Source organism: Bombyx mandarina, chromosome 06 (genome assembly GCF_030267445.1).
Source record: "Bombyx mandarina strain Sakado chromosome 06, ASM3026744v2".
Lineage (NCBI taxonomy): Eukaryota > Metazoa > Arthropoda > Insecta > Lepidoptera > Bombycidae > Bombyx > Bombyx mandarina.
This window is the reverse complement of record NC_143213.1, coordinates 11,292,676-11,306,243: the sequence shown is the minus strand read 5'-3', so window position 1 is coordinate 11,306,243 and position 13,568 is coordinate 11,292,676. Positions and strand designations below refer to the sequence as shown.

Below are 13,568 nucleotides of genomic sequence, written 5' to 3'. Positions count from 1 at the left end.
ATTATGATCGGTGAATGGTCACAGACTCTCATAAACGTCAGGTGCTCACTCTAACCGCTGTCTACAACTTAGGACTTTTTTTTTTATAAAAGAACATGTTATATTACTCAACTTGGCAAAGCTCTCCTCACTACGCAGAAATCCGCCGCTGCCGAGCAGGGGATCGGGACCGGGGCTCCATCCGTGACCCAGCCCCCTGAGAGCTCCGGGTTTCACCCGCTTTAGTACCTAGGAGCTCCGATCCCAAAATGGGATGCAGTTCTTCACAAGAGACCGGACTTGTGACTTCATAGCATAAGTCCTTCTCTTGGTTGGCTCTCAACTTGGCTCGCAATATTTTAACAGGCAATTAGGCTTTACCTACCTCATAACATCGGTAATGAACACCACCTCTAACGTTTAAAGCTTTGAAGAATTCTTTTTTGCATGAGCAAGCCTGCGTTTTTAATGGATATAATTGAACTAAACTGTTTCCCCTCACTCGGAAATAGCCCGGTAATAATACTTCAGATACAAAATGCGGTTATTATTTTTTGCGATATTGCTAATTCACTGATAATCTGTTTTGAGTTGAGTAAAATTTGATTTGCCTTAATTTTGTTCACAAATCTTTTGAATATACATAGATAAAGATCAGTGAATAAGATTCAATCCATCAATCCGAAAGATTAGCTCTATTGTCGGCGTTGGTAATTGTGTCGTAAAATAAGGTACTACAGTTTTATCAGCCTGAATCCATTCAACTTAATGTGTTCTTAACGATATTTTTGCTTTGAATATTCGGATGAAATATTGTCTCCGGGACTAGATTACCGCTTTGAGAAGTAAACTTTGCATACTTGAGGAAATTAATTACTTTCTCTATATATATATATATATATTTCTGTAAAAGATTCAATTCAATTCTGTATTTGTATTTTTTTAGTTTAAGTAATTTCTGGGATATGGTTTGGCCCTGTTAGTTTTTTTCTGTTTATTTACTTTAAATTTGATCCAACTTTACTGTTACCTTTCACATAACTTGTTTCTCATTAACAGAGTGACTGGTTTTTGTACCATTAATTGAGTATCAATATGCATTCAGTTATTGCGTGAGCTAAATTTGATGGATGTAATTACTTAATATCAACGACGGCTTGAGAATAACCCTCAATCGTAAAGCTTGTATTCATCATTTAGAAGGACTTGCTAATCCAATTTTTTTTAAATATTAAGTTTTTATATAATTATAATTCCATATTGTATTTGCGCAGAATACAACACTCTTGAAGACTATTGGGACGAGTTAGTTGAATACGAAGGTGCAACTCTAAAAGCCAGGGAATTATGGGACAAAATTAAGCCTTTGTACACAAAACTACATAAGTACGTGGCCTTGAAGCTTAAGGGATTGGACGCCATTGGGAAGCCCTTGCCTGTTCATTTATTTAGTAAGTTATGTTCATGTTTTTCTTACGCTTTTTCGTCCCATTTTTTTATTTCGATACTTAATCGTGGTTAGCCTAAGGGGCTATTTCAACTACTACCAGAATAAGAATTATAACATTGTAGGACCTCTAGAGTCAGCACGGGTAGGTACCACCGCCCTACCTATTTCTGCCGTGAAGCAGTAATGCGTTTCGATTTGAAGGGTGGGGCAGCCGTTGTGCTGTTAAAATAGTGAGACATTAGAACTCATGTGTCAAGGTGGTGTAGATGTCAAGGTGGTCTAGATATCGCATCATAAATGTGAAAGGTTGTGTGTTTTGATGCTTGTTACACAATGACAAAAGAAATGTTAAACAGATTTTTATAATACTTTTTCTTAAATATGGCATCGTGATGTCCTAATTCGAAAAACACCGGATATAATACATGCTATAATTAATACCGCATTTGAAAACGCAATTGAAAACAAAAGTAATATGAAAAAATATGTGTGGTGTCGTGAGACACTGGTGTGGTGAGACACTGGTGTCGTGGGGATATTATAAAAATATTAATTTTAAGTTATATTCGAGGTATAAAGAAAATAAAACTGAAGGCTTCGCAACAACACACGGTCATTCGGTAGCGTGCGAACTTATTGTGGTACACTTCATTCACGGTTGTTTGCATAAGAGTTAGTGTATTGCGCAAACGAACGCTCTGAGATCGTGGTCAATGAATGATAAAAATATATGTTATTTTTTATACGTTATTACAAAGTTAAGTCGTACACTGTGTACATTACTAATAAAAATCTTACGTTACGGACGTTTTTTCCCGGTTAGGGTACTCCTCCGCATCGTGCCATAAGGAACTTCGTTCCAAAAATGTTACTTAGTGCTTTAATTTTTTCTGATTAGTGTGCAAAAAAAACAAAGAGAATTATCGATATAAATTCTGATATTTCGCAAATCAAATCGAGCTGTTGTACACACTTGATTTGAACGACTGCATCAAAACTTCACCATGTTTTAAACGAGAAAACTTTTCAAAACTCGATACTCCCGTTTTAACCTTTGGTAAACCTGACACTGTAGCTGTAGTTTTAATTAATAAAAGCCGCAAGTTCTTTGAATCCCTGTTGTGCTGGAAAGCGAGACGACAACCAGAGCACGTCAAAGGACAAAATGATGCATCAGGGAGAAACATAGTTTGAAGCTTTCGTCTTTATTGTGAACACTATTTGACGAGTTCTTACCACGATTTAATGAGTTTAAGTTTAATGAGTTTAGTTATGGCCACAAATAGACTGGTGGACTCTCTTCCCTTGATCATGACGCTTACTTCAGCGCCAAAATAGCCCACCTGGTGTTAAGTGGTTACAGGAGCTCATAGACATCTACAACGTAAATGCGCCACCCACCTTGAGATATGAGTTCTAAGGTCTCAGTATAGTTTCAACGGCTGCCCCGTCCTTCAAACCGAAACGCATTACTGCTTCACGACAGAAATAGGCGGAGTAGTGGTACCTACCCGTGCGGACTCACAAGAGGTCCTACCACCAGTAATTACGTAAATTATAATTTTGCGGGTTTGATTTTTATTACACGTAGTTATTCCTTCACCGTGGAAGTCGATCGTGAACATTTGTTAAGCATGTATTTCATTAGAAAAAATGGTATCCGTCTGAGGGATTCCAACACCGTTGCATCGTTAGATACGAATGCACCGGGCGTCTTACCCTTTAAGCTATGACGACTTTGAGACCACTAAGAACCCGTCAAATAATATTGTATACAATGTAAATAAGCGCGAAAGTTTATACCAATTCGTAATAGTATTCTGCGTTTGTCCTAAGATTAAAACTGTTATCGTGTTTCTTTGAATTATTTACAATATGGTGCATGGTTTTTTTTTTTCCAATCTCTTTATGTGAATCGAAATTGTTAATTGATTAATATTCATAGTCTGTCAGCCCTACTGTCTATTGTTGATTGTCTGGAGGTGATTGTTAGAAATTATTCTGCCTCTTCTAGTTTGTTCTTTGCGTTATAGTTTGTTCTTACTCTTATTAAGTCACACATTGTGCTAACGCATTTAAAAAGATATAAGAAACTCAACTCACTTGCTAAATTTAGTTTTATATTATTACGTAGGTACGTCGAAATATTCAAATTATACAAATTTATATTTTTTGATTAAGCGGTAAAAATGTTTATACCAATAATATGATATACTATTGTATTATCTTATTGTGTTTCTCTTCAGATATTATCTGATTATAATACTTTCATCGCACTTTTAAAAGCTGAACCAAAATTGTTGAAAATGCATTGAACGTTTTCCAAAATTTGTTCGCCCATAACACAGAACCGTTTTACTCGAACACAACACAAATCTTCAGCACGTTAAATATTTATGACCCTGTAACCCCGAAATAAACTGTATAGTTTTATTGTTGCGAACTTCCCGCGAAACTGGCGGCTAACCCCTGATTTTTACAACTAGAAAATTCAGATCTTTATTAGACAGTCCTAACAATTGTTTAATGGATTGAAATACAGAAGTTAGGTATCCGAAAGAAGAAACTAGTTTTGTTTTGGTTTGGAAGATGTTTAAAAAACTAAAATTAAGTAAATTTTTAATGTTTTTTTATTATTCAAATATTATGCAACAGGGTCGCTCACAGGAGAAGATTGGTCTAACTTAATAGAGAGCCTATTACCAAAACACGCGGGAATTTATCAGAAAGTTCACGCAAATCTACAATTGAAGGTACCTGTTTGTTTATCAAGTTAAACAGACCATATAATCACATTTTCCAATGTACATAAATAAATATTTGTTATCCGCAGGACCTCGGAGGGTTGAAAGCGTTCAAGCAAGCAGCTAAACTAATTACAGCTCTGAACTTTGGCGAAATGAATCCTGAAGTTTTCTCTGAATCAATATTTAATAGCACCTGTCCAACAACATTGGTGGACTGGTGTCAGCCTAATAAAATGAGGGCCGTCACCTGCAAGGATGTTAGTTTAGCAAATTACATAGAAGCCCATGAAGCCGTAATGAAGATAAAGTATAAGCAAATTATCAATTTGCACAGTAACAATACTTACATTCTGAGAGAAGCCCCGCGATATTCCGGTAAGTCCAACATCCACGCTATCTATCACATGCTTCAGAAACTTTGTTATTTATAAACTTGTTTGTTTCTTTCTTACAGCCATCTATGAAGCTATACCAGGATTTACGTCCCTCCTGTCCCTAAATCCCCATGCTTTACACAGAGCCGGTCTGTTCCCGATCGAAATATTTAATTACAATCAAAATTTTCATCGGTTAGTCTTGCAACTGATCACGGCGCTTAGAGATCTGCCAAAGTGAGTGAACAATAAAATGTTTAATTTAATTTCATTATAATACATTTTTTTCTTTTAAACTTGTCCTAATAAACGTAATTACTTTACAGATTAAATTTTTATTTGGCTGCAGATGAATGGAGACTGAAAGTCCTCATGGGATCAATTCCATATGCAAAAATTCCCCGGAGCTGGAGTGATTTCCGCTCCAATTTTTCTCTTATCGAATCATCTGATTCGGACTTCCTCGGAGATCCCTATATGGTTTTCAATAAACCATTTATCGGGTTAGTTCTTTTAATGTTGAACAAGAAATCGAATTACATAGATATTTTCCCGTAAAGTTAACATTTTTTTATTTTTTTTAGAAAATTTCTCGGAATCATTCTAAAGTATCAAATATACTTATCTTTTGCTGACGAACTTATGTCCGATGATGACGATCTTATTCAATACGTTTCCCAACACAATGACCGATTAGTGTAAGTAAATACCATACCATATGTCTTAGTTAATTGTTACCTACAAAAGATGGACTAATTAACATCACAAATCAGTAAACTAATTCAATAATTAAATCTAATTTTACAATTTAATCTTACATTATCATCATTTAATTTCTTTCAATTAAAATTTGCAGTGACATAATGATGCAAGGATACAGTACAAGCTGGCCTGAAATGATAAGTGATCTGTTGGGGAAACGAGAAAATAGTCTGGAATATACAGGAATAACAGACTATTATAGACTCTTAGATGAATATCTAGACAACCAACTGGAACCTTCCGCTGATAACGAAGAACCATATGATTACTTGGAAGTTGATGACTTCGATGTGGAGCCTGAAGTTAATGAAATACCCACGATACCAGAAACGACTGAATTACCTCAAAAAGTGGAAACACATGAAGATTTAAGTGAAAACGTAATAAACACGGGTGATGACATTAACTCAAAATTCGGTATTGAAACTTCTACTGTAGGCGTTTTGGAGATCAAGAACCCCGTTGTAGCTAAGGACCAAAACAAGGATGTAGCTCCTAAAGAAGCTTCCTACAATTTGTATTGGTGGATAGGAATCGGTGTAGCTATAGCTGTAGTTGTGATATTAATAGCTATTATTGCCAGGAAGCGTCAGAGCCACAGAAAGCAGCTGGAGAGGCAACGTAGAACGACCGCCTGATTTGAGGAGTATCGGTTCTAGAATTAGGGCCGATACTAAAACCGAGACTAAATGTAATAGAAACTGTGCCAACGCCGTGTGTGAAACGAAACAAGTGAATTTAATGAATGTTTTATAAGCATCATGTTATTTTCGTGTAAACGGCTTTATTTAAACATTTAGTTCTCAAGTTTTTTTTTTAATACTAATAATATTTATTCTAATTATTTTTTCGTGGTGCTGTCTTTAGCTATTTATTTTAAATCATCATGTCCATTGCATTTAAATCGTTTTAATCCGTTATCCATTTATGATAAGAATTAGATTAAGCTAGATAGTGAAGATTGAATAAAATATTTTTGTACATATCACAATTTGCAGAATAGTTTAAATAATCGTTACCAAGAGTGTCTATGTAGTTTTACGTATTATAATATATCTAGATGTAATTTCGCTGTGCCTTAAGCGTCTCAATTTCTAATAAATAAGATGCGTGAAATATGGTGTAATTATCAAAGTTGTAAAGGAGATATGTAATTTTATAAAAATAACTATTTACTCTCTTATTACTCTCTTATGTAAGTTTCAGACCAAATCTTCACACTAATTTTTTAGTTTTTTAAATGAATTGAAATTTTATGATAACTGAATTTTAATTATGTTTCCGTTAAATGAGTGATTTTCAAATGATGAATATTTTAATTCGACAATCAAAATGGTTCGTCTAATGTTACCTAATGCATTTGTTAGTTACTTTACTAATTGTAAAGCAATCATAGTATATTATCGAAATTTCAAAAAGAAAGTAATAAATGTTTTAAACAGTATGTTTGTTTGTTTTCAACTATCAAATGACTGGGGCTAATAATTAATTTTCGTACACTGATTTTCTGCTCATTTTTACCACCAAAGCCGTATTCCAATTGGGTGGCGGAATGGGATGGACATACAACTGAGACTTCCACTGCTTGTGAGCTCTTTCTGCCTAAGCAAGTAAGAAATAATATTTTTTATTGAAGTTATAGACAGATGCGGATATGGCCCACATGACATCAGCAATCTTAAGGACATAGCCAAGCCGCTGCCTACAAACTGCTAGTAGGTACTGTCTACAGTTAGTAAATTAACCCATAGACACAGCCCACTGAGTTTCTCGCCTGATCTTCTCAGTGGGTCGCGTTTCCGATCAGGTGGTACATTCTGCGAAGCACTGCCCTTGCTAGGGCCAGTGTTAGGAACACCCCGGTTCGAGCCTCGTGAGCTCACCTACACGCTGAAATAGCCTCTCAAGGCTATTAGCATAGGTAGAAAAAAAAGTTTTAACCTTGAAAATATGCGGAACAAAAAAACTATTATCCAATAAAGTATTTGTGTTTAAGAGATCACACAATGTCAGAAGCCTCCCCACGAATTAAATCACAGTGAGCGATCCTCATTGGAAAAACAAACAAAACGGGAAAAACAAATCCAAGTTGACGCCGTAACTGCTCACGATCCATACCCCGGTGTTGGCATACAGCCAACAGTTACAGAGATATGAAAAGGAAACGCCAACAAAGGATATCGTGTACGAATTTCTAGTGTTCCCACATTTATTTAATGTTCTACTGAAAAAATAAAGAATGCTGCTGTACAGAAAACACAACTTGTGCGATTTGGCACTGTTTATTTTGGATGTTTCGTGTAGCCTTGTACAAATCAGAGAAGCAAAATTTTTTAACACAGTCTTTTAACGAATACGAAATAGATTCGTTAACCAAAAAAAGCAATTGAATTGATCGATTTTTATTATAACATGATTAATTTATCGTCATGTCGAGAAAACTTTAAATTTTGATTATTAAATTTTGAATGGAAGTACAATAAAATGATGTCAAAATAGAGGATGAGTAAAAATGTTTAGTTCTGTGACGTGAGTCAACGAAATGTCACCTTACGAGTTCTTATGATCCTGAAATGTAGATCGTCTGCACTTTTTAGGTTTAACTGACTTGTACAGCTACTTTCTACTGGATACTGAACTTTTTCGAGGAAAGTACCTGATGTTGTCAGAGAAACCACAGTTGAAAGAAAAACCAGCAAGTGAATAACGGAAATACGGCAATCATCTAAAGATAGATGTTTCTTAATTTAAGAATAGAAATGATTGCCTTGTTAATTTTTAGTTTTCGGTCAGCAGTTTGAACGAACCACGAAGAACAAGATGCTATGGCACACAGAATAATGAGAAATATTTATAATGTCATATCAATAGATAAAATGTTTTATTATTCCTAAGTTATCCTTTTGTGTAGTAAATTCGGTTATGGATTGGGATCTTTTTATAATTATTGTTGAACTTCACGGAAGGTTTCTCTCCTGGTACCCTTACTTTTATAGTGTGGCTCATAAGTAATTTTTATAAATATGTGCTTTTCATAATTTTTTGATGGTCAAAATTGTATGAAACCTTATGAAAATATTCGAAAGGTCGAATCGAAAGGCTCTTCAAACGAGGCTTGTGAAGAGTACTTAACGGTAGGCAGCGGCTTGGCTCTGCCCCTGGCATTGCTGAAGTCCATGGGCGACCGTAACCACTCACCATCAGGTGGGCCATATGCTAGTCTGCCTATAAGGGTAATAAAAAAAATTGGTATAGATAGAATAACAAAATGTACGCCTAGAAACCAACACTTTTAGGTGAATAATTTATGCTATCAGTATTGTATGCTGGAGAGCTCGGGTTTCGTATTAATCACTTAAAATTACATAGATTACAGAAAAACCTAGTAAAATATACCTGTAGGTTTGACTGTACTGGTCACGGATATATCTTTGGGTGAATTAATCGCTCTAGTGGCACGAATATGTTAGAAAATATATGAGCTATTCATAATTATTAACACAAAAGGTGTTCACATCCACAATATGCCGACATACATTAAAAAGCTTTTTCATAATATTGTATTCATAATCGTTATTTGCTCCATTGGGTATATCGCGTTTTAAATGTTTTCTTCTCAAAGGAATATCGTAGCTTAAAAGCTTGTATGAATGGATAATCTTTTATTAAGTCGATGCGTTTATCGCAATTTGAAGGGTAGGGAAGCCGTTATACTATAAAACTGAGACTTAGAACACATGTATCAAAGTAGGTGGTGGCATTTATGTACGTTGTTAATGTCTATTGGCTACGGCAACCACTTAACACTGGGTGAGCCGTGAACTGATCCATCTATCCATACAATAAAAATAAAAACTCGGAGTATCTATATTCTATGTATTCAAACCGGACAAATTATCCCATGCATTCTTTTTTTTTATTGCTTAGATTGGTGGACAACCCACCACCTGGTGTTAAGTAGTCATTGGAGCCCATAGACATCTACAACGTAAATGCGCCACCCGCCTTGAGATATAACTTCTAAGGTCTCAAGTATAATTACAACGGCTCCCTCACGCTTCAAACCGAAACGCATTACTGCTTTACGGCAGAAATAGGCGGGGTGGTGATACCTATCCGTGTAGACTCACAAGAGGTCCTACCACCAGTAATTACGAAAATTATAATTTTGCGGGTTTGATTTTTATGACACGACGTTATTCCTTCACCGTGGAAGTCAATCGTGAAAGTTTGTTGAGTACGTATTTCATTAGAAAAATTGGTACCCGCCTCGGATTCGAACACCGGTGCATCGCTTCAACACGAATGCACCGGACGTCTTATCATTTAGGCCACGACGACTTCACGACTTTACATATCCATCTAATGTAACAATAACAAAATTTAAATGCCACACCGTAAGAGCTACAGTTTGAAATTAATAACCAGAACAACATTCAAGTTTTACCGTCATAATTTTGTTAGCCAAGCGAGGATCTCTCACGTCTACTTAACAGGGTACGTGACTAAAATAACGCGTTATAACAAACAACGTATGCCCGTTTATAGACACGGTCTTACCGTAACGTGGATTACGTAAAATAATTCAACCCCGGGATTATTCGAGGAATGTTTGTACAGACCTGATTTACGGCAAGTCACAGGGTAAATATGACGTTTTGTGTTTTTCATTTTACGATTTTATTTAACAACTAGCGACCCGCCCTCGCTTCGCTTCGGAAACATTAAAACACACATGAAACCAAAAAAATAAAATAAAAAATAAATAAATAAAAGTAGCCTATGTTCATCAGGGACAATGTCGGCTTCTAATGGAAAAAGAATTTTTCAAATCGGTCCAGTAGTTTCGGAGCCTATTCGAAACAAACAAACAAACAAATCTTTCCTCTTTTTATTATTAGTATAGATGAATTTTGTTGTCTGCGCTGAATGACGGACTTCACACGGGTACGGAATTTGAGTGCGGCGTTACTTTGCCTACAAACGCAAATAAAAAATATGTGTGATGTCGTGGGACAACGGATAGGAACGAAGTTTCTTATTATAAAAATATTAATTTTAAGTTCTATTCATGTATAAAGAAAATAAAACTGGAGGTTTCGCAACAACCCACGGTCATTCGGTAACGTGCGAACTTATTGTGGTACACTTCATTCACGGTTGTTTGCATAAGAGTTAGTGTATTGCGCAAACGAACGCTCTGAGATCGTGGTCAATGAATGATAAATAAATATGTTATTTTTTGTACGTTATTACAAAATTAATTCGTACACCGTGTGCATTACTAATAAAAATCTTACGCTACGGACGTTTTTTCTCGGTTAGGGTACCCCTCCGCATCATCCCATAAGGAACTTCGGTCCAAAAAGAAATTAAATTACCTATCTTACATTTACAAATTAAGGTTATGAAATTGTTTATGTCAGTTTTTTTTTATTGCCCTTGTAGGCAGACGAGCATACGGCCCACCTGATGGTGAGTGGTTACCGTCGCCCATGGACTTCAGCAATGCCAGGGGCAGAGCCAAGCCGCTGCCTACAAAAGTTGTCGAAAAGTTATTCAATAATTATTTATTTCCGATAAAAATCTTCTAGCACCCTTCCTGCTTGACTAAACAACACTAGTCATATTTTAGTTTATACTCCGAATGCATGTTTTCGCGTATATTTAAAAGGCAAAAATTTCCGTTCAACTATGACATTATAATAAAGCTGTATTCTAGCAATCAAGCCTTGTGTTTGGCCACAAAAAGGGGTCGGGGGAACAAGAAACAACTCGACGCCGCGCCGTGACTGTGTGTTCCCGTGAAAATTACATCATCACTCGTCAACAAAAACGTTAAAGGCTTTTGAGTGAGGGCAGAAATGAATTTGTAAAATATTTTGTGGCTCTAGAAACTTTTAAGCCGTTGTGTGAGTTTGGATGGAATCAATTTTAAAGGTGCCTTTTTATTTACATGCGAGGGAGATACTTTTTTTGTTCCTTAACCACGCATCTAGCGAGTGCCACGATATGCATTAGGTACTTAATTCCAAAATCGCAATTCAACTTGAATAATCCTTTACACAAAAATATTTTAAGATCAAAATAGAAACCTACCAATAATTTAGAATATTCTAGAACGACTACACAGAACACGTAGCATTTAAAGTTATTTAATTTTAAATTTACCATAATTAAAAACAGCCGAAAATGAATACAGATTAGTTAGTAGTTAACGAATTTATCATCTAGGTATTATCATTTGTTACATTAAAATGAATAGATATCATCTGAATTGACCTTAATATGTTGTAGTTCTGGTAACTAACTTTAATTAATATATTGAATTAATATGACGATTTCGACGGTTAATGGTTATAGATAATGCCGTTAGTGAAACTAATCTATTTAGATAGCAAATTTCGCTAAATTTAAATAGGATATTTTGATAGGCTTAGAAAGGACCACTCTAGAGTATAGTTTGTAAGGAAATTGAGGCATAAATTTTCATTCATTTTTCATATCCATATTCGATCCCAAACATAATTTCCTATCCTTATAACAGTGGTGGGTCTATAAATTTTGATCAGATTAACTCACTATCACAAAACAGTTGAATAAAATTTACCGTCTAAAGAAAAGTTGCAAGAATCCGTGAAAAGTACGGCAATAGTGTCGATATTTCTTACGTTACCGCCGTAATACCTCAAAGAAAAGTTAGCTCATGCCTCTGAGTTCGAAAGAAGACCTATAAAGGAAACGCATTCTCGTTGTCCGAGATGCCATAAGCAAGCAGAACATCCGGAGGATGGAAATCGCGCGCGAATTCAACAACAATTATTTTCACTTTAATAAATATAAATTTTAATATTCGTTTGATAAGCCGACAATGTTTTTCCCGTACAAATAATTACACATGATAAAATACGCGAACATAAAAGTTGAAAACGTTGAACATGTCACCGGGATCACAATAATAATTTATACCGAATAAAACTAATAACCAAACAGGGTTGAATTCAACGGCGGATCCAGTGATCCCCCCCCTGAGCTGGTTCCAGGACTTAGGTGAACCACTAATTGAACATAATGATTTTATTTATATATTTTGTCACTATACAGATTTTATGTAACTACATACCTTCAATATTTAATTAATTTAATATAATATAATGACTTTGTATGGCAAACGTTTGGGAACGAGCGCATCGAAAATTTGACTATGTGACCCCCTCCTGGCGCCAAAGCTGAATTCGCCCTTGGTTGAATTGAAATTAACTTGTTCATTAATTTGTTCACGATACGACTATAATAATTTTTAGTAATATTTATTAAACAAACATTTTGTATTTAATTGATTAATCTGTCTGACAGATTTATCAACGCAAAGACTGTTAAAACCGCTGGGGCTATGATCTTGAAATTTTGACAGTGTTGCAAAAAACCACTGAGTGTTTTTCTTTCACCCCTCAGATAATTATAAACGTGTTCCTAGTTAGGAATAAAGAAAAACGGACGTTCATCTATAAAAAAAATTGGCCTTAAGAGGGCTTTTTTTATTGCTTGGATGAGTGGACGAACTCACAGCCCACCATGTGTTAAGTGGTTACCGGAGCCCATAGACACCAACAACGTAAATGCCGCAACCCACATTGAGATATGAGTTGTAAGGTCTCAGTATAGTACAACGGCTACCTCACCCTTCAAACCGTAACGCATTACTGCTGCTGCAGAAATAGGCGGGGTGGTGGTACCTACCCGTGCGGACTCAAGAGGTCCTACCACCAGTAATTACGCAAATTATAATTTTGCGGGTTTGATTTTTATTACACAATGCTATTTCCTTCACCGCGGAAGTCAATCGTGAACATTTGACAAGTACGTACTTCATTAGAAAAATTGGTACCCGCCTGCGGGATTCGAACACCGGTGCATCGCTACACACGAATGCACCGGACGTCTTATCCTTTAGGCCAAGACGATTTCAAACTTCACTTGCTTTAGTGTTTATGTATTTTTTATTGCTTAGATGGGCGGACGAGCTCATGGCCCGCCTGGTTTAGTATCAAAATACATATATGTATATATGTATATCTTCAGTTTCCATAACACAGGAAATCCTAATTCGGAACAGGATTGCTCTCGATTATTTATTTACTAAAAATTTTAGTCTGATTCAAATAATTGAAATACTGCTGATGTCGACCGTTACGCCTCTCGTATTATTTATTAAACAGTTCTTATTTTTGTAAACCGAACACCGAGATTTTCAGC

The 13,568-nt window shown here is 35.7% G+C and overlaps 1 protein-coding gene across 3 annotated transcripts in view; it reads left to right on the top strand.

Moving 5' to 3' along the window:
- The window catches only part of LOC114247916 (angiotensin-converting enzyme), a 191,333-nt gene extending 184,577 nt beyond the window's left edge, over positions 1 to 6,756 (top strand). For all 3 annotated transcript variants that reach the window (XM_089728119.1, XM_089728120.1, XM_089728121.1), the window contains 7 exons: positions 1,254 to 1,430; positions 4,085 to 4,182; positions 4,263 to 4,551; positions 4,631 to 4,787; positions 4,877 to 5,053; positions 5,135 to 5,248; positions 5,407 to 6,756. In XM_089728119.1, the coding sequence (XP_089584245.1) occupies positions 1,254 to 1,430; positions 4,085 to 4,182; positions 4,263 to 4,551; positions 4,631 to 4,787; positions 4,877 to 5,053; positions 5,135 to 5,248; positions 5,407 to 5,950 (1,556 nt within the window). In that variant the 3' untranslated portion in view covers positions 5,951 to 6,756. The remainder of the gene's footprint in view (positions 1 to 1,253; positions 1,431 to 4,084; positions 4,183 to 4,262; positions 4,552 to 4,630; positions 4,788 to 4,876; positions 5,054 to 5,134; positions 5,249 to 5,406) is intronic.
- Positions 6,757 to 13,568: the final 6,812 nt, after the last annotated feature.